This window comes from Prionailurus viverrinus, chromosome F1, assembly GCF_022837055.1.
Source record: "Prionailurus viverrinus isolate Anna chromosome F1, UM_Priviv_1.0, whole genome shotgun sequence".
Lineage (NCBI taxonomy): Eukaryota > Metazoa > Chordata > Mammalia > Carnivora > Felidae > Prionailurus > Prionailurus viverrinus.
Window position 1 is genome coordinate 9992258 of NC_062577.1, and position 22299 is coordinate 10014556.

At 33.4% G+C, this 22299-nt stretch overlaps 1 protein-coding gene across 4 annotated transcripts in view; it reads right to left on the bottom strand.

Annotated features, from left to right (window-relative positions):
• KIFAP3 (kinesin associated protein 3) overlaps positions 1–22299 on the bottom strand; it is a 169698-nt gene that overhangs the window by 20695 nt on the left and 126704 nt on the right. For all 4 annotated transcript variants that reach the window (XM_047840887.1, XM_047840889.1, XM_047840890.1 and 1 more), the window contains 2 exons: positions 15879–16068; positions 9772–9871 (listed from right to left, as the gene is read on the bottom strand). In XM_047840887.1, coding sequence (XP_047696843.1) covers positions 9772–9871; positions 15879–16068 — 290 coding nt within the window. The remainder of the gene's footprint in view (positions 1–9771; positions 9872–15878; positions 16069–22299) is intronic.

Sequence of the window (22299 nt, forward strand, 5' to 3'; positions counted from 1 at the left end):
TAAATACTTAAATCACATGGTTAAATCAATCAAAACACAGATGGGTTACAATAAATCAATTTTAAATTAGAGAGTATCTCTGAGTTGAGGAGTAAACTCAATATCACCAAATCCACATTTACAGGAAATAAAAGACATGATGTGTTTTCCTCTCTTATTTTTTTGGAGGGAGTGGTTGTGTTTATCAAACAAATTGCTTACGGTTTTGTTATTCTCATTAGAATGTCAATAAGCAAGGCTTTATAATGGCAATTTACATCCTATTCCCTTAAAAAAAAAAAAACACTTTTTTTTTTTTTTTTTTTTAATAAGTGCATTGTTCACAGGTCAAACATGTCACAAAAGCAGTCATTTTTGCTTATGGACTTCCTATTTTCTTTACATTTAAATTTACAACTAATTTTTATATATTTGTATAGTCAAAGAAATACAATTAATACATATGAAAATGTATAAACTTTAGCACTAGATAATCCTTCTTAAAAGGTGGTGATATAATTAACTTCCCGGCCACGACTGGATTAACTTCCATGTCATTTCTTCTAGTACAAAGCTACACCATAATTGATGTGTTAACATTTTTATAGGATCCAGTCGTAGTCCGATTACTTTTTTTATTTATAGACTCAGTTATGCTGCATTTCTTCTAAATAAAAGTCCTAATAAAGTGACAGTAAATTTCGTTTTCATTTGGAGCATCTTTGGGCCTTATATACAGCTAACACGTATTGCTCAGATCACCAGACTGAAAATTACCACAAACTTAACGAGAGCAGTTTTGTTGCCAACTTCTTCTCTTGCTTCTAAATTTCCAAAGGAAAGTAAATCACTTAAAATATTTTTACAAGTCAGGAGTATAATTTCTCTAGGATAAAACATCTTCCCAAGTTTCCAGGATTCTAAGCCTTGAATTTTGGCTTGTATTTCTATATTTCAGTAAAGTTTACAATTTGCTAATGCTGATGTGTGATAATCTAATAAAAATCTGGCCTTAAAAGTTATAGGCCCAATTTACTAATAAAACCTAATTCAATTCTCCTTGGGAAATGCAAATCATTAGTGTCCCAGCAGCAGAATAAGCCTTTGTTTAAGGCTAGGAAGACTGTTGTCTCAATGTCTAAACAAATAAGACAATTAAGACCAACATATGAGGATTCATATATAGGTACAAAACAACAGCATCATGTATATAAACATGTACATTAATTAGCTAAATAAATGATTTGCACGAGATATTAACCCTTAGAGACAGATTATTTTGCTCATTTCATCCTCATTTTTTATGTGATTGGATTCTGTGGAGAACTTTTATTTTGTTTTGTTTTTATTTTTCTTTATTCTGTGGAGAACTTAATGAACTAAGAAGTACTTAAGAGAATTTAACAGTAGTTAAATTACTTATTAGTTCACTGTTAATTACTTACTTAAGTAATTAATTACTTAATGTGTTCATACATTTTTAGCAACTTGCCTCCAAGCAATCTGAAGCATCAGTTTGCAACAAACTATGTGAAATATATGAAAGCAAAGTAGGTAAACAATGTTGTGCCGCACAGCAGAAACTACATATCTTACTCTGAATTTTAATAACATTTACTCTAAGATACTATAAAGCACAGTTCACTGTTAGACTAATAAATCTGCCTGCCTTTTGGAGGCCATACTGGTATAATAGTAAAGGCTTCACTATTTTGGACTACTCCCTTAAAAATCTCTAAGCCTTCATTTCTACTTTTGTTAAAATAGAGACAGGACTACCCTTTCCCTTATCTACTACACACACTATCGATGATCAAATGAAATACATGATGATATATACATAAGTGCAAGTTACTATTTTTTGTACACTCTGATTTAGACCAAAAAAAAAAAAAAAAGCCTTAAACATTTTTCCTTGAAACTTTTAGAAGGCTCCTAAGACATGTCACCTCCTGAAATAAAAAAATATACTGGCAGAATGGCTATGTATTTAAAAAGAAAAGTGCAATTTAGTGTAATACAAATTATGTTACAGCCCGAGTCTCATAGTGTAAAAGTCACTTATTTGCATTGACTTAACGTTCCCATCAGAACTGTGTTACACAGCTATTGCATCTTGTGTTCTCCTGTTTTCACCATTCCACAAGCTTAAGAGTAAAATTTCATTACCTTAGATATAATTTTACCTGTCACATAGTGTTATTTCTTATAAATGGTTTAAGAAATTTTACCATACATTTCTGTTTGGTTAATATTGGTGAAAGGAGGAAGAACTTAAAATGACTAGGTATAGCACTGATTACCAATCTTGAAATACATGCTTACATATATTAAAAACAATGCTATTTGGGTAACTTAATACAATTATAATAAAAATTTGCACAGATCTAGATATTTTTAGACCAAATAATACACCCTGAAACAGAGCAACTTTCAAAACTAAATAGAATATTGTCTGTTACCCAACCCCACTGGCTTCTATAAAGAAGTTCTCCTCTAACTGTTTTAATTATGATTTAACATAATTGCATTTAAACTGAGAAGCAACTCTTGCAAATATCTCAAACTAGATACAGCTAAGAACAAATATTAGGGACCTATACAAATGTGTATGCCAAGAACAGAGTCGATAAAAGGTATAATAGTGCCTTGTATATACAAAGCATTTAGTAAGTTTTTGTTTTTTAATGTTATACATTCTTTAATAATAGGCTTGTCTTAAAATGAAAATATGTTTACATATTAAGATTAAATCAGTGAGTCTATTGTCATGTTTTATACATGCAACTGAATATAAATAGAACGACCAAATACTCCAAAAATACCGTCAACTTTCACTGCTAGAAATCATAGATGTGGCAGTAGTATACTCACTTCTTTGCTACCAAAACATTATAGGTAAATAACATTTTTTTTAAACAGAATTTTCTATAAGGAAAAACCAAATGAAAAGTTCTCTGTGGTCAATTCTTTAAAAAGTGGAGAATTTAATGTAAAGTGATTATCTATTGCTAAATGGATCTGCTTTTACCTATTTTGACCTTTATGCTTTTTAAAAAATTTTTAATGTTTGTTTGTTTTTGAGAGAGAGAGAAACAGAGCACGAACAGGAGAGGGGCAGAGAGAGAGGGAGACAGAGAATCTGACGCAGGCTCCAGGCTCCGAGCCATCAGCACAGAGCCCGATGCGGGGCTCAAACCCACAATCTATGAGACCATGACCTGAGCGGAAGTCGGACGCTTAACCGACAGCCACCCAGGCGCCCCCTTCATATTTATGCTCTTAAATCAGAACCCTGGAGTAATATAATCTAATATATGGATAATATCATGTGACACAAAAGCAGCTGCTAAAAATAACATTCACTCCACAATTAGATAGGTGTACACTACACTCACTAAACTCAGTGTATTTATTTTCTTTGACACACACTCACTTTAAAAGAATTTTTTTTAATGTTTATTTACTTTTGAGAGAGAGAGAGAGAGAGAGAGAGAGAGAGAGAGAGAGAGAGAGAAAGAGAGGGGGACACAGAATCTGAAGCAGGCTCCAGGCTCTGAGCTGACACCACAGAGCCTGACACAGGGCTCGAACCCACAAACCACGAGATTGATCCTGACCTGAGACAAAGTCAGATGCTTAACTGACAGCCCCCCAGGCACCCCAATCACTTATTTTTTTTAACAGTTCATTTATCTAGTGTTTATTTTTTATTGATTCATTAAGGATAAATTGTTAGAAATGAAATCACAGAGCTAAAGGAAGTGAACAATGTAAGGATCTTGTTCTTGATTACCAAATGCATTCCACAAAGGTTTTATCCATTTAAATTCCCACAGAGGTGTATCAGAGTACTTCTTTGCTTCTATGTGTGAGAATTAGTATTAAAAAAATTTTGGCAATTGATAGGTGAAAATGGAATTTGGTTGCTTTATTTTGTAACCACCATATCTGGAAAAAATTACTAAAGTCAGGAGTTTTTTTAAAGGCTTCTCATAAAAGTTCTCCTCTGGGCAAAATTGATAGGAAAAGAAATCTATAAATAATAATCTATAATAATTTTTTTAAAGTTCATTTTTAATGCTTATTTATTTTTGAGAGAGAGAGAGAGAGAGAGAGAGAGAGAAAGACACAACACACACACACACACACACACACACAATCCGAAGCAGTCTCCAGGCTCTGAGCTGTCAGCACAGAGCCCGATGCAGGGCTAGAACTCACGAACTGTGAGATCACAACCTGAGTGGAAGTTGGAAACTCAATCAACTGAGCCACCCAGGTGCCCCAAGCTATAATAATTTTTGATAAAAATTTAATAACACACTAAATAAAGCAGTATTTTAGTTAATGATTATCTTTAAAAGATTTCGTAAGTATATACCAATTCATTTAGTTCCTAAAATACTGCTGAACAAATGGATGGTCTCAATGTCTATCAAAGGAACTACTTCTAGGAGGTTCTTTTCATTTTCTTTTGATCCTTCCATATACTTTCTATACTACTTACTCAATAATGAAGATCACTAAAACTTTATTAGAATGGAAGAGTTTGGGTTATCATTCAAAATTGATATCAATTTTTATAGGCATATTTACATTCCTCTCAATAGAAAAGAACTTCCTGACTAGCCAAGTGAAGGGTTGTAACAAAGACAATAATTTGATTTCTCCTTTGAATAACTGCTTTGAAATAATCTCATGATATTCAGTTCTAAGCGTAATATGTAGTTCTGTGAACACCACACAATGCCTTTTAGATTGAGAACATGTCATTTTGAGGTTACTCTTTTCAAATGAAAAAACTGGCTGAATGGCTGAGCATACTGGCCTTAGAACTAAAGAAATTAGCCTAATTTTCACATGTAGAGTCCTTGTCTCAGGAAAAAGTTATACATTTAAAACCGTGGATAAAAGATCTTTTTTTATATATTGAGAAAATAATTTGTCAGTTCTATTCAGGAGGATTTTAAAGTGCAACTGCCATTCCAACTGTGATTTAATGTTTGAAAAAATAAATTAGAACAGAATAAAAAAATGTGTATGTATAATATATAATACATATAATGAACAGAAAGTTAATGTCAAAGTATGCTAAGAAGGGGAGAAAAAGAGGCAGGCTACATAAAATATGTACAGAAAATGAAAGTGTGAGAATCAGATGCTCAGATAATAGCTTTGACTCCAGTGAAATGGTCAGTCAATGACATCAGTGTGCCAACCACAAAGAAGAACTCCAGGCCTGAAAAATATTTTTCAAAGCCCCAAGGAAACCTAAGCAGTCTCTGCAATTTTTTTTCCAGTTTATGAAAATTGGATTCCTATAAAAGAAAAATGGACCATTTTTACTGCAACAAAACCTGATTTGTAAAAGCTGGAAGCAGTTTAAAAATACTCAACATGAGGTTCTTGTTAGTCTTGAAAAGTAAGAGTTATAATAAAAAAAAACGGTCCAAAAATATGGTACGGATATATTGTATAGAAGGGGGGAAAAAGCTAGTCCTACTCCTATTATTTTTAATTAGCTTCAATAGCAAGTTCCACTTTACTTTCTAACACCAGTTCAGATGTGTTTGGGGGGAAGATTTACATCTAACCCTCTGGGATTGGCAACTCTATAGCTAACCTGAGAGCCCTAATGTATTTTGCATCACCTCCAAGTGTTGGGAAATTCTGGCGCCAAAAGGTTCAAACTGATAGTGACACATGTCTAAAACCCAGGATTTGCTGTCCAACTGCCAGTATCTATTTTATCAAACATTCAGTCTCCCCTGTAGAACAGGATAGATGAGTTTAACAATTTTCACTGTTTCCAATTAAACTGCCTTGCTATATTACAAAAATGTAGGCATTCAGGTTAAGAAGGACCTCCTGACTTGGATTTTAAGAAAAATACCGATTTAAATGGTTTAAACGATTTTCTAAATCTGGCTCAGTGTCCCCATTTTAACAGATTTGTCCTATTACTAAACTTTGTCACTTTAGGAATAAAGGGAAGAATTTTTCTTTGAACAATTAAAAAATAAAAACTTTGCATCATACAAATTAGAAACGTATTCTTTGTCTTTCAGGAACTTGGGATCATGTACTTTACCTGAACCCACTGAAACAAACATATAAAACCACAAAGACTGAGAAGCCACGAATACTGGTTGAAGAGTATGCTTTTGCTTCATGTTCTCAAACCATTAAAAACAATAATAAAGATAAAAATTCACATTTTTTTATATTAACTGTAAAAAAATTCTTCTTCCAGGGGTGTCTGGGTGGCTCAGTTGGGTAAACATCCAACTCTTGATTTCGGCTCAGGTCATGATCTCACGGTTTGTGAGTTCAAGCCCCACACAGGACTCTGCGCTGACAGCATGAAGCCTGCTTGGGATTCTCTCTCTCCCTCTCTCCCTGCCCTTCTCCTGCTCTCTCTCTCTCTCTCTCAAAATAAATAAACTTAAAAAACAATTCTTCTTCCAGGTAACTTGACAGTGCTTATTTATCAAACACATGTGATAAAGAACAACAGGGAAAGAATTTGTAAGTCATCTGGACAACTTCCCTGATTTAAAGGGACCCCCCCCCCAATAGGTAACGTTTCCTCTCATTCAGAAATCAATCAAGACATTACACTTTCATAGTTAACCCAAATTCTTCATGTTGCCCATTAAGTCTGCATATTCTCAAGAATCTTTCCAATGGTGATGAAGAACAAGAGTCCAATAGCTTCTGTTAACATTTTTTAAAAAAAATTCCTATTTTGTTTAAAATATTCCTATTTTGTTAAAGTAAAAAGTTTCAAAAGTAGTATTGTAAGTCAATGTTATTTGATCTAATAGGCTTTAAATTTACCTATTGGATATCAGAAGCTGAAAGTAGCCGTTAGTTTAAAATTTCACATCTGGGACATTATGCAGCAAAATTATGCCAAAATATGTGAATAATTATGTAGCACTTTAAAATACTTAAATCTCTGTAGAATTAAAAAGTAAGCCAGAGTTAAGATGCATGGTTTGTTACTATCAAAGAAGAGCCTACGAATCCTATTAAGATAGAATCCTAACCAACCAAAAATGATTGAATAAAACAAAGTAAATGATTCCAGAGCAGGTCAATAAAATAAAAAGCAACTATGGGTATTTGGCTATATTGTATACTTTCTCTGTATCTCTGCTGATACAACTGAGTCCCTTTTTATTTGATCTATTACCTATTAAAAAACTGAGGAAATTCAGTGTAAATTATTTCTTCTGGAAATAAAAAGAGAAAATGATACAGTTATGTGATTTAAGGCCTAAAAAATTACAAAAGACAAGAGATGAAAGACTTAACTTTCTCAGGAGAAGTTCTTTTTACAGGTCAAACAATTCTCAAGTCAAAATGATTATAATAAATAAGTAGTTCACTCTTTTGATTTGAAAAAAGAGTCTACAGTAAGTTTTGTTAGCTAATCCTTTAAGCCAACATTACTGTGTTGTGTCTTTTATGATGTAAAAGAAGCTACTTAAATATTTTTGCCCTTGAAAAGGAACTGAAGGTACAAAGGTAAGAGGATTCCCTGAAGTCATGTTTTAAAAAAGTTACTAACAGAATTGAGGAATAAAATCCTGAAATCTTTGAACAGGGTATAATTTATTCACTGCGTACCACCATCTCTCAAGAAATTTTCATTGTTTTATAAAATGACCATTTTTGAAAACCAGAAATGAGAGATTTTGCTGAATTGAGCACAGAAAGTTCACTGTTTTGACTGCTCAATTTTAATGAAAAGTGTTCAGGTTCTTAATCATATAATTATGTAAAAAAAATGAAAGCAAGTCTTTCTGAAATAAGTAATGTATGAGTAATATCAGTCTGCTTTCTTTAGACTGGCAATATCTGCAGGAGATACCAAAATAATGTTTTTGTTCATAGTGAACAAAATAGTGAAACACATATGTGCCACAGTGAAACAAATATGCCAGCATAATTAATCTTGTGATGCTATCGGCAAAAATCTTCAATATAAATAATTAGGATTATATACCCAAATAATTTCTTCCTTTTCCAATTATGTTTCAGAAAACATTTTTACAGTGAATTGTCACGTGATCGAGTATAGTAGTTACAATGATTAAACAGAGCCTCTATTGAAATAATTATAGCTAATATAGACAGAAACCTCAGAAGCAATCAAAAGCCGTATGCTTTCTGATGTTTAAATATGTTTAACTTTTATGTCCTAAGGCAAGGAGTTTCCTACCATGACAATCCAGTCACCAATGAAACTATTTCTGAAGTGATATTATTTATTTAAAATCCACTACAGAATACTGAACTGTATACAATGTTATATCACATTTCATGTAATACTCCTATGTTTTTCCACCATGCTTTTAAACTTTGGGTCACAACCATCAATGAGCTGTGAAATCACATAGTTGGTTGCAATCTGCATTTGACAAATGAAATAGAATAGGATAAAACAGAATTCCTTCTTACTATCAGTAAAAATTTTTGTCTTACTTACAGGCATAGGTATATATACGTATATAAACAAATATATATATGTATGTGTGTGTATATATTAATATATGTGTATATATATGTATATATATACACACACATATATAAACAAATCTGTATGTGTACACTAAGTTGCAATATAAAATGTATTGCTTAATATGAGTTGTGGTTAAAAACACACACACACACACACACACACACACACACACACACACACACACTTAAAAGTCACTATAGTATGCTGTGTTTTCTTCCAAATTAGGCATCATGTTCTACCAGAAAGAATATAAGCTTTGAGACATATAGACTGGAGTTCAAATTTTTCCTCTGCCACCCTACCTGTGATAGTTGGTCATTTAAGCTAAAATATTAGAGCCTTGATTTCTTCAATTGTAAAATGGCTATAATAATACTTGCTTTAAAACATTGCTGTGCAGGTTAAAGTAAATATGATGAATATTCATAAAATAGATTACACACAGATGATCAATATTGCTTGCAGTAATAATTATTTGATTAAAATGGCTTACTATACGTGATCATTAAAAATCATAACATATTGGTCACAACTGCATTCTTTCACGTAAAAAAATACATTAAACACATCCTTCAAAGAGAAAATAATTGATATTAATGAAAAGTAGAATTTTAGAAGAGGAAATTAAATCAATAATTTAAACAAGACCCCAAACATTCATCAAACCAGTGTAATGTGAAATTTCAACAAACTATTGCATCTCTAGGAATGATAGGAAGGAGAAAATAATGTACCTACTTTCTGATAACATCTGAAAAATCTATGATACCAGTAATGAAGTAGGATATTTGCCAGGGAAATCTTTATTATAATTGTAAAACAACACTGGCATGCCATATATTTCTTAAATATTTTACTTGAATGCCATGCAGGGAAGAAGAGTCTTTAATCAGCTTTTGAAGTGATGTTTGAATAATTATTAAAATACATGAATCGTGTTCTTGTATTTTACTGGCTTTGGGGAGAACTTAGGGAAACAATCCGAGTTCATTAATTTGGCAAAAGTATTTCAATGGACAGCCTGTATTTTCCAAAGTGATGAAGCATTTTTATTTTCAGATCTGCCATCTCCATTTTTTAAATATAAAATATGTGACTTCATAAGTTAATTCAAAATAAAACAAGCATGTTCTTGAAAATATTGAGGACTTTTTCCTCTTTAATGAAAAAAGATAGAGAAATGGGGAGTGAAGAGATTTCTAGCCTTTCAAAAACAAGGGAAGCACCATATATTAGATTTTTCGTGGATGACTATTTACCTGCCAGGAAATGAGTGCTGCCCAACTACATCTCCATTTTGAAGGTGATAATCATTGAAGAAATCTGGACTTATGGCTCCTTCAGAGGCAATTAATCCATCTAGAAAGAAGGAAAATTGGTAACCAGTGAAACATATTTGTAGGGAATAAGAAGGAAACTATTCTATCAAGCAACAGAAGAAAATAACCTATATGTTTAATCTGGAAAGAGAAATGTTAGCACGACATGCTGCTCTCGCTGGAAATATGAGCAAAAGACCATATACACTTAAGTGCTCACAACGCAGCACAACTGAACATTTCTTGAGCATTTACTATGTGGTAGTACAATACTAGCACGGAGATAGATAAGACAATCTCTGTCTTCAAGGGACTTAATAGTTTTTGGAGAAAAAAGAAAAAAGATAAGGGGTGAGGTAAGGTAGTATGGACAGTAAGGATGGTCCAGGCTAAGAGAAACAAAATGAATACAGACAAGGAGACATTAAATAGCCTGGTGTCAGGGGTACCAGGGTGGCTTGGTCAGTTAAGCTCTTGATTTTGGTTAAGTTCTTGATTTTGGCTCAGGTAATGATCTCAGCATTAGTGATCAAGTTCGAGCCCTGCATCGGGCTCTGCACTGGCAGTGTGGAGCCTGCTTGGGATTCTCTCTTTCTCCCTCTCTCTCTGCCCTTCCCCTCCCCCTCTCAAGATAAACCTTTTTTTATTTTTATTTAAAAAATTTTTTTTCAACGTTTTTTTATTTATTTTTGGGACAGAGAGAGACAGAGCATGAACGGGGGAGGGGCAGAGAGAGAGGGAGACACAGAATCGGAAACAGGCTCCAGGCTCTGAGCCATCAGCCCAGAGCCTGATGTGGGGCTCGAACTCACGGACCGCGAGATCGTGACCTGGCTGAAGTCGGACGCTTAACCGACTGCGCCACCCAGGCGCCCCAAGATAAACCTTTTTTTAAAAAAAAGAAGTACAATTGTTTTTTGTATAATGATCTTGTGTCTACAACCTTACTGTACTCATTCATTAGTTTTAGTAGTTTTTTAGTTTTTAGTTTTTGAGTTTTTTCTTTGCTTATAAAGTGCTTCTTTTCCTATATCTAAGTCTTTGTTATTACTTCTTGTTGATTTTAGAGTGATACTACTTTCTTATTTGCTCCAGTCTAAGCAATAAGATAACGTACTATTGATAGAATGATGAATAAGTTAAGAATAAGAAAAGAATTTGAGGAAAAAAGTTCTAAGTGATGGCGTCAGGACTATCATAGGCATAGAACAAATATATTTCAGTATATGGCTTTTTAATAATTATCTGAAAAGGGCTCAGGCTTTTTAAAGTTTCCTTTTCTGAAAGTATTCTGGGTTGTTAAGTGACCTATAGATAAATATTGGCCAGGTCACACTCACAACATTGTTTATAAACCTGGCACATAGTAAGCAAAATTGTTTAGTCACCAGATGATCATTTTACACCTACCAGTTGCATAAAACACTTTACTAGGTTCTGTGGGAAATACAAAAAATTGCAGTTTCTGTTTTTAAGAATTTTAGATTAAGTGAAATGTAAGACAAACACTTAAGATGCAATTAAATAACACATTTCACTAATAAATGATATACAACAGGAATGAATGTATGTACTGAAAGTGCTGGAGGCAGAGGAAGCTAAAGAGAGATTACTGTGTTCTGCACGGGTTAGAAAATCTTACTTGGAGAGGAGGGAGGAAGCAGTATAACTGATTTGAGTCTTGAAAGATAGGTAGCAATTAAATGACAAAATCTGTTTGAAGAGTAAAGTTACTACAAATCAAGTGAATGGCAGAATTAAGTAATAGTGTCGGCAAATGAATGAGTGAGCTGATTTGTACTTCCATATGACAAGTATACTTACTTGTTACATATACCCATTTGTTACATTCACAAATTAAAGATTTGTATTATTACATAATTGTTGAAGTGTTAATATCTTTGGTATTTCTCTTATTGCTTTAGTAAATTTTAAATGCTTAAGAGGTAGCTTAAAAGTATCTAATATTTAGTCCAGTTTCTCTGTACTCTAAATGTTAATAAATCAAAAGACCAGTTAAACACAAAAAGTTATAAAAAAATGAAATTATGGAAAACGCCAAGACACAACAGATTGACAGTTAACCAGTTAAAAAAACAATTTTATCTGGATTGAAGACTTCTCAGGAGCATGGCCAAAATTAACAAGGTTAAGATCACAAAAATCAACAAATTCCTCTGTTAAATTAAAAACAAATAACTGAAGATCAAGGATGCCAAGATAAAATACATATCACACTTTGAAAATGAATACAAAGATATTCAGCCTGCCAGTAGAATAAAAGATTCTAACACCCAGAAAATAAATACAAACAATAAGATACTGGAATTAAATTTTAAAAGTTTATACTACATGACCTAATGAAGTAAGCCAGATTAAGAAGAAGAAATTAAATGAAAAACTGTTGTCAATTTCTCAACATCTTCATTTTGACCCGGAGCTCCCACTGTCTTCAAAGGGAAAAAAGAGTAGCAAAAGGCTAAATGGAATACAGGAGACTACAAACTGGGAGCTCATCAAATAGAGATCAAACTAAAAATGTCTGAGTTTAAAGATCAGTCAGCAATTTTATAAACCCAGAATACAATAAGGATGATATAATAAACATGACATTATGTAAGTACGAAACAGTAAATTTATACCTCTGAAATTAATTTCTAAGAATTCTAGGGCACAGCAATTCATTCAGTAAACTATAGCTTCTATTTGTGCCCTTTAATGCCTTAACAAAATTTAGGCAGCTCTGATAATACGGGCAACCTTTCTTTACTAGAATGAGGAATAAAAATTAAATTACACCCTAAATAAATAAAATCCTCAACTCAAACACCTCAACTTCTTTGGAAGTTGGAACTTTGGTAGTTTGGAGCTACCCTATTTGTTTCTCAGCATTCTGCATTCCAAATTAATTCTTTTATAGAAAAGATAAAAAGGAATCGTATATTCTTGACTCCAAGTCCAGATAAATCTAAGAGTGCCCTTCCAAAGCTCCTACTCTAACACTGATTCAAAGATAGCAATAAGGAGCCAAAGAATTTCAGGTAACATTTAAACTACCAGAGAACAAACAGAAGACCGAGATGATCTACACCAGAGCACTTTGTAAGCTGTAGAGCATTATACCCATTTAGGTTATTAAATTATATGAAACCTTTTAGACCACAGTTATACAACACACCTTTCTGAGGTGCTCCTAGTAATGATGATAATAGGACTATGAGTAAAATGGAGTAGGTACTGGAACAAAGATGAGATCTAAGCACATTTATTGTTAGCACAGGTAATTTATGAACTTTCTGATTTTTGAAAGTCAGTTAAAAAACTGACTTATAGACATTGTGAAGAAAGGTAAAAAATACAAAACCTCAATATCTGCTTACATATTGTTACTAAAATAAACTTTATTTTTTTAAGTCAAGAGAAAACATAACATTGGGCTCCTTAGTGAACTAGGCAAAAATGAAATTGTGGCTGTGTGGCAGAAAATAGGTATCAGTAATGAAGAGAATGAGAAAAAGAAATGACTAAAATAAACCATAACTTATTGGGCTATACCTGATAAGAGATATCACAAAAGCTATGAAAATAGTTTATATAAACTATTAGTATGAACTATTATTATAAAACTATGGCTTTACAATAATCCTGAGATAGAAACAAAGTACTGTGAACTTCACATTACAGAAATATATCCACATATTAAATGCTAAGAATAAGATTCAGCAAACTGATAAACAATAAAAACAAAGTAAAAAGTCATTTAGAAATATGTAGTAGTGATTCAGCTTTATAAATAATACTTTCTCTGTGGGTAAATTTGCTTTCAGCAAAAAGCAGCATTTTCATGATGGAAGAGGAAATTACTCAGCGACTATAATCACAATAATTTTAGACTCGAAAGAAAAAAATACTGTAACTAAAGGAGATACTAGATTCCTATTTTCATAGGACAACAGCAAGATCCTTTAAAAAAATAAAAGCAAGAGAGAAACACATATTTTGACATATTTAATAGTTTGAAAATATAGAAGGCGATACTAATGACTAGGAAGCAGCAAATGCTATTTCATCTTAAAGTGAGAGACAAGACCCAGGGAATCACAGGTGATTTAGCTTAACCTCTGTGGCTAAAAGCTACTAAGGCTGCTTTTATCGGAAACCTCCTACAGTTCCATGGAGACCAAAGACTTAAATAAGATGGCTCAAGCATTCAAATGAATCTGCAGTTTTACAAATTTACCTGATGTTTCTGAAGATACAACCACACACAATAAAAGACAAGAGGCTGGTATTATCTAAATTTTAATGACACATATCGAGAGAGAGAGAGAGAGAGAGAGAGAGAGAGAGAGAGAGAGCAAGAGAGCGAGAGAGCAAGCGCACAAAGACTCATTTAGTTGAACTATTCATGGAAAATGAACTAGGTAAAATAATGGACTAAAATAATACAGGTGGCTTGATCTGAGATCTTTATCTTTAAACTCACAGCAATGTAATCGCCCTTATCAAATGTCTACCATGTCATCAGGCTACAGGGATTTAAAAAACAACCATGAGGATATCTAATGATAATATTCCACTTCTCATATGCTTAAATTTGTTTTTTTCCATCAGCTGTGGCTATTTCTAAACTTTGATACATAAAATATATATATATAATTCAGAGCTCCCACAAAAGCAGAAGTTGTACATTTTAATTATAAAACACCTCAGAAAAATGTTTATGATTTTCATTTTAAGAGGTTAATGTAAATGAATCAATTTTGGGAATATAGTATAATTTTTTAGAAATTTGTCCTGAAGTTCTAATTATACTAAAACAAAGTTGAATACTGAGGTGGTTTCAGTTGTGGAAACTAGTAATCGATTCACACTGAAAACTAGCTATCAATCTTCAAAGCAAGAAACCTGATTCCAAAACATTCTGATTCCTGTTAACAAAAAAATTTATATCATATATATTTTACATCATTTCACTTCATGAATATCTGAATATGTAAGGAACAGCTGCTTGCTATTACTGAACTAAGACATTCTGGTTGGCTGAAATTAATGATCTACTCCATCTGGTTTAAAACACAAAGCAGTATTTCATAACTACTGTAGAGTTTGGTTAGGAAGAAATTCATTTAACTTTTAAAGTAAAGTATCAATTTTACAAGCTTCTAGTATCTATATCAAATATAAAAATAATATAGTTTATGGGCAATCTGCACAAAACAAAATTATGAAAGTAAAGTGTGAATGAATACATAGCAGGGGGAAAAAGCCACCAATCAGACATAATTACTTTGATGCTTTTTATATCCAATCTGCTACAGATCTTAATTAGAAATCCTTTCTTCCTCTCAACTAAATGACTTCAATGAAGTAATATTAATATTGGCCACAGTGCAACACTTCAAAAACCAGAATATGCAAGAACTTACCAGTCTTTGTGCCAAACTCATCCTTGGAAAAAGGCAGTATAGCAGAATCAACAAAGTTATAATATATGCATGATTTATGTAAAAATTAAATTTTACCCTGAAAACACTAGCAGAGTTCAAAGGAAAAAAAATATTACTGTAAGGTGTCTAAATCTTCCCAACCAAGCAGAGTTTATTAGTTCAAGACTAAAGCAAACCCATGGCAAAATGAGACTGTGCAAATGAAATATGTTAGAAAACAAAACATAAATTAGTTAAGTTACATATTTAAATGAATGCAGGATAGAGAAAAAATATTACATTTTCAACAGAGGTCAGCAACCTTGAGGATGTCATTTTAAGTTATACATTGTAGAAAGCAATAAACTAAGAGTAATTAATTTTCCTAGGTACAACCTTTTTTTCTGGAGAGCACATCCAAGACTAACTGGAAAAAAATAATGGTGAGTTAATAGGTTTGTATGGTGTGTATGGATGGTACTTCTGAAATCATTCGGAGAAGTCTATTTATATATCATAAGAAGTGCTTCCAAAGCTTGGGAATGAGCAAGGCTGGTAGACCAAAATCCCTATTTATAGCACACAAACTGTTTAATTTTGCCTTGGTTACCGTCTTACCGGAGTTATAGAAAAGGTCAGGTCTTTCGAGAATATCTCCTTCATGGATATACGGCTCAATTCGATCATCACCATACAAGTACTGCTCACTCTCATCCATCTGACGGCTCTCTACCATCTCTAGCCACTGGGAGTTATGCCAGCGGAACTTCTCACTCTGAATTTTCTTAGCCCATTCTTCATCATATTCCTATTGAAAACAAAGAGTCAAGTATTACTGCATAAGCTTATAAAGTTACTCCCTTGGCCCTCAGATAACAGGTTATAATAATAATTTGGAGATTCTTCATTTGGGTCAAAGGAAACATTAAAAATACCCATTCAGAATTATTCTATACAATAATCAATAAAACCAATTAAAGACGTATGTTAAAGGCATCTGTTTGAATTACCAATTGCAAATGGTAACGGCAAAAACTGGAAAAGTTTAAACTTCACAAATTCTCTATTACTAGAATTTAGGTAAGCAGTCAGACTTCAGCTCCCAAAGAAATTTGTGGCAATAGTTACCTTTAATGTTAGTTACCACTAATGATAGGTGGTTAAGCATCAAAATGGTATCTTTCATGATACCTTATTTTAGATAATACTTCTTAATAGGAAAGAAAGCACTTGAAAAGAATGTCTCCTAACTACTGAAATGGTTTACCATTAAAATAACAGAATTTAATTTTGTTTCAACCACAAAATAACATTATCTTATTTAGTCATAATTATTTCTTTAAATGTCTGTCTCCTCCTCTGATCATGAACTCCCGAGGAGCAAGACTGGCTTCTTCACTGCTGTATCTATAATACTTGTTCAAAGAGAACCTCCTTGGTGAACATTTCTGATATAGGCAAGTTATATAGGCAAGTTATTATTAGCTACAGATCAACCTATCTAGCTCCCTACTTTTCCCAAAGACTGTAGTTATTCTGACTAGTGTATTAGCAATGGATGGACAGTACCACTGATGGCATAGATTAAAAAAAAAAAAAAGATTTCAGGTATTTCTTGTCATTATAACTCTAGAGTCTTAGTTTTAAATTCCTCTGCCATATCTTTAACATTTTTGTTTATAGTTATCTAAAAGAGTTGGAAAGGTTCCAGGCAATAGTACTGTCCTCCAACAGTCAAGATGACCATGATAATTAACAGGTGGACCAAATACACATTGTAGCTAAATAACGAGCAATTTTCATAGAAAGCTGAGGCTCAAGTAAAAAACTGTCATCATAGAAGGAATTTCTGGGATGTCCTAATTATTAAGCTTTCTTTAAATTGTTTCATGCTTATTTATTTATTTTGAGAGAGCACGCAAATGATCAAGTGTGAGTTGGTGAGGGCAGAGAGAGAGAGCGAGAGTGAGAGAGAGAGAGAGAGAGAGAGGGAGAGAATCCAAAGCATCCTCCACACTGTCACTGTCAGCACAGAGCCTGACGTGGTGCTCAATCCCATGAACCATGACAGCATGATTCAGGCTGAAACCAAGAGTTGGAGGCTTAATCAACTGAGCCACCAAGGTGCCCCTAAGCTTTCTTTTTTGATAGTTAAATATTAACATTCCTATTAGTTCTCAATCTATTTCCTAATATAATTATTTAAAATTTAATTGTATGAAAGAGCGATTATAAACATTATTGTATTTTATTTTAAAAATAAACATGTATTAATCCACTTGTTATAATTTCAATATTTAAATTGCTTAAGTTTTTACTCCAAGTTAAATCTACAATTTTAACTTACATTTGAAATTGACAATTTAGATATAAACAATAAATTCTAAATCCAAATGCCATCTTGTTGATATGCTTACAGTGAGTAGATCATATCGTATCATATAAATATGATAATTTATACAATCATTCATCTACTGATCACATGTCAGTTCTTCTGATAAAATGACATAATACATGTAAAGCATTTAGAAAATCTATATTGAAAACACTTAATGTTAGTCAATACTGTTAATTAATTGAAGAAGGTACATTAATTGAAGTACCTAATTAACTGAATTAGGTAGGTACTATAATATAATTAGGTACTATTAATTATCGTCTTTTTACAAATGAGAAAATGAGCTCCAGAACACTGAATTAACTTGATCAAGTGCACTGCTAGTTGTGGCTATTACAGCTTTGTAAACCCTGGGCTGGCAATGTGAAAAAGGCAGAGGATAAATGAGTATTTGTCAGAGTCACTGTAGAATGGATTCTTCAGTAATGAGAATATAATAAATGAACTCCACGGTCAACTTTCAGCTCTAAGAGTCTATGAATGTGTTGAGTTGTTGACCAAGCAGTGATGGGAGAGAAGGGGCTCTGGTCTGGTTAAGCATATTACATAACACATTATATTCTCAATCATGTTCTCTCTGACCTGGCTGTACATGGAAGGATGTTAGGGAAAGAGGGAGTTGAAAAAATAATGGCACAGTTGTTACAAGCAGTTTCATTGGCTACAATTTCAGTGGTTCACTTTGGGTTTCCAAAATTAGACAGAATACTAAATTGTGCTAATTATGTAGTATGAGCAGTGTGATTAGCTTTAAAATAATTTAGCCCAAATGCTAAATATAATTTTGAACCTCTTTAAAATTCATGACTTCGCAAGTATACTTTTTGGTTCCCTATGTAGCACAGTGAATGTATTAGTTGCAAAGTTGGCTGCAAAAACATATTACTATCATATTAGAAGTGGCTAGATGATTTAAGAAGAATGATCACATATACTTACAGAAAAAAAAGGATGAACTTATTGTCCATTAAGGTAAAAAAATTTAATGCATAAAAAAAAGTAAAATGGTATTTTGGGGAAGAAATTCTCCATACTAATTGGCTTTTTTTCTAAAAGATAAGTTAGTTACAGGTCATCAAAACTCCCAGAATATGCCTTATAATATCATTATGCCTTATAATCCTATTAAATCTACATTAAATACTGGAGCTAATTTGATAGGTACTGTTTCTTTTGTGAGTACTAGTTTGTTTCACTTGGCAAGAGGTATGAAACTAACTTTACTTTTTAAAAATTTTTAATGTTTATTTTTGAGAGAGGGAGACAGAGCATAAGTGGGGAAAGGGCAGAGAGAGAGAGAGAGAGAGAGAGAGAGAGAGAGAGAGAGAGAGAGAGAGAGAAAGAGAGGGAGACACAGAATCGGAAGCAGGCTCCAGGCTCTGAGCTGTCAGCACAGAGCCTGACGTGGGGCTCGAACTCACGAAAGGAGAGATCATGACCTGAGCCGAAGTTGAAGCTTGACTGACTGAGCCACCCAGGCACCCCGAAACTAACTTTATTTTGATAGAAATACTTTAAATCTGATTATCTGAATGAAGAAGTGTTCAATAAAGATGACAGAAAGATGTATGACTTGATTATTTTAATTTAGGTTCAGGCTTAAGGGTTCCTAGTGTAAGAACAGGATATAAAACCTAGTCAAGTGCTCAAAACATATTAAAATATGGGGTTTGCTATTTCACTGAGAGTAAAACTTGCCTCTTACAAATTTCTGTGAAATGTTACAAAAATAAACATAATTTAAAAAGTAAATTACATATCCATAAAGTGTATTTAATCTAGTAAATAATGCTCTGCACAAAGGAAAAAAAATCATGCTTATTCTAGGCATTACTATTTTACATGCTCCTCATAAGATTTCCCTATTCTAATAAAAGTACAGTAATAAATGTAGAAAGATGCTATTTTCTTCACAAATGCCCTGCAAACTTAAGCCTCTTATCACCTTTCAAGCTGAGAGCAATGTTCTCATTAATGAGCCTACACATACAAGGTTTAGTTTCTAAAATAAAAAAGACCACCTATCCACAGACTATCTATCCATTTGACAGAAGTCCATACACACAAACCAAAAATATCCATAAGCATCTACAGCTAACTTTTGATACTAAAGTTTGATTTGTTAGTGTCTTGGGGAAGCTGATTTTCCAAGGCAGTGAATTGGCACAGACCTAGCACTAAATGTAATTAGACTACCTTATGTTAATCTGAATTCCTTTACAGTTTTCACCATATTTCTTTGGTCACTTTATGAGTGAATAAACTCATAGAACCAAGGCATATCTTAACATTATAATGCCCAAGAGTATAGCAGCAATGATGCAGATTCTACTGTCATTTTATTAAAAATAAAAATTTTTAAGTATTTTTGTACTATAAAACTATAGATTCGATTTTCTATTACTAACATAATGATTAATGTGCAGATTATTGTTTACAGGATCGCAATGAAAACACTATGGCTGTCTTAGGTCTTTAGAAAACAACAGTTTCTCCCTCAGGAAACAGGAGACAAAATATGTTATTCTGTACCAAGCTGTTTAATCATTTAAGATATAGAAAACTATGTTTTGCAGATGATTCAATGATTACAGAGTCCTATTATAATGAATCCACTACAATGACAAGAGGAGTTTTCATGAGGTAACCGTTAGCAACTATGTGTGGCTTTTTGTCATAGATCATTGCAAAGAAAATGGCAAAAACCCTTGACCAACCAGTATCAAGCCCTTAAAATCTCAAGAAGTTATAACATAGCTTTTTGAAATATTTATAACCATAAAACTATTTCATTATTGAAAGCTGAAAATTATAGAAAAAATACCCATACCTTTAGCTAGCTAGAATCCTAATACTCTATATACACTATCGGTTTTCGATGACTTTCTTAAGTCCAATATTAATAGCTAACTTTAGGAAATACTTTTTTAAAGTATTTTTAAAATTTAGAAGCTAAGTATGAGACATTATTAATATGTCGTACTTGTACCATAAAAGTTTTCTCTAGTTTGTGATAATATGGCCTTAGGTATTTGAATGTTTAACAAATACAGCATCTTGGAATGAAGCATGGAATGAGGAACACAGTATTTTTTTTTTTTAATTTTTTTTTCAACGTTTATTTATTTTTAGGACAGAGAGAGACAGAGCATGAACGGGGGAGGGGCAGAGTGAGAGGGAGACACAGAATCGGAAACAGGCTCCAGGCTCCGAGCCATCAGCCCAGAGCCTGACGCGGGGCTCGAACTCCTGGACCGCGAGATCGTGACCTGGCTGAAGTCGGACGCTTAACCGACTGCGCCACCCAGGTGCCCCGAGGAACACGGTATTTGTTTAAATAATTGATTTCTCCTTTTCCTTAATAGTCAACATTAGTGAAAATGAGATAGTACTATTTCACAACTAAAATGCTGGGTTTTGATTTTTATGTCTCTGAAACACTGATTTTTATGTTCCAGATTACTTTCTTTTCCTTATTACCTTCTCTCCTTCCTTCCTTCCTTCCTTCTCTCCTTTCTTCCTTCCTTCCTTCCTTCCTTCCTTCCTTCCTTCCTTCCCTTCTTCCTTCCTCTCTTCCCTCCTTCCCTTCCTTCCTCTCTTCCCTCCTTCCTTCCTTCCTTCCTTCTTTCCCTCCCTCCTTCCTTCTTTCTTTCCTTTCCTTTCCTTTCCTTTCCTTTCCTTTCCTTTCCTATTCTTTCCCTTTCCTATTCCTTCCTTCCTTCTTTCCTTCCTTCTCTCTCTCTGTCATCTATTTATTTATTTTTGAAAGAGACAGAGAGAGTGTGAACAGGGGAGGGGCAGAGAGAGGGAGAGAGGGAGAAACCTAGGTAGGCGCAGAGCCTGACACAAGGCTCATACCCACAAAACAAGGAGGTCATGACCTGAGCTAAAATCAAGAGTCGACGCTTAACGGACTAAGCCACCCAGGCAGGCACCCCTATGTTCCAGATTTCTTAAAAATCAATTATTTTAGCTTATGCCTGTTGAGAGTCTATTTAGTACTAAATTAATAGGCTTGGACAGTGGTCCCAAGAGTTTTAGATTTCAGGAAAGTTTCAAAAACAAATTTGGGGGACTGATGTTATATGTAAATCAACTACTACCTATTATTGACTTAGAGAAGAAAGACCATTTTAAGACTATAAATGTAAGAAAGACAATCTCAAAATGAAGATCTACCTATCCAAGACAAAACATGTTAACAACCTTATATTTGTAACAGCTCCCCAGCCCTAACATCTCTCTGTGTGCCCCTCCCTGGACCTCCTCTCACTATTTTTTTAATTCCTCTCTCTCCCATTTTAGTGAAAACCAGTAAAAGCTTTATCATGCTCCAATGGATCAGCACTTAGCTACCTTCTGTATCTAACCTCAATGAGTAGAGTTCAACAGCCATGGCAAAGCCAGTTCCTTTGTGTCTCGGAGTCTGAATTTATAGGAATTGATGGTATTACGGTATGGTATAGAACAAAGAACAGTGGATTAGGAATCAGGGGACTTGGGTTCTATTTCCAGGTCTGATACGAACAACCTTCTAAAGGCATTTTAATACCTTTTGGCCTCAGATTCTTCATTTCTAATATGAAACAAATCTAGGTAAGATTTACTAAAGTTCTAACATTCTATAAACAAAAAAATGTA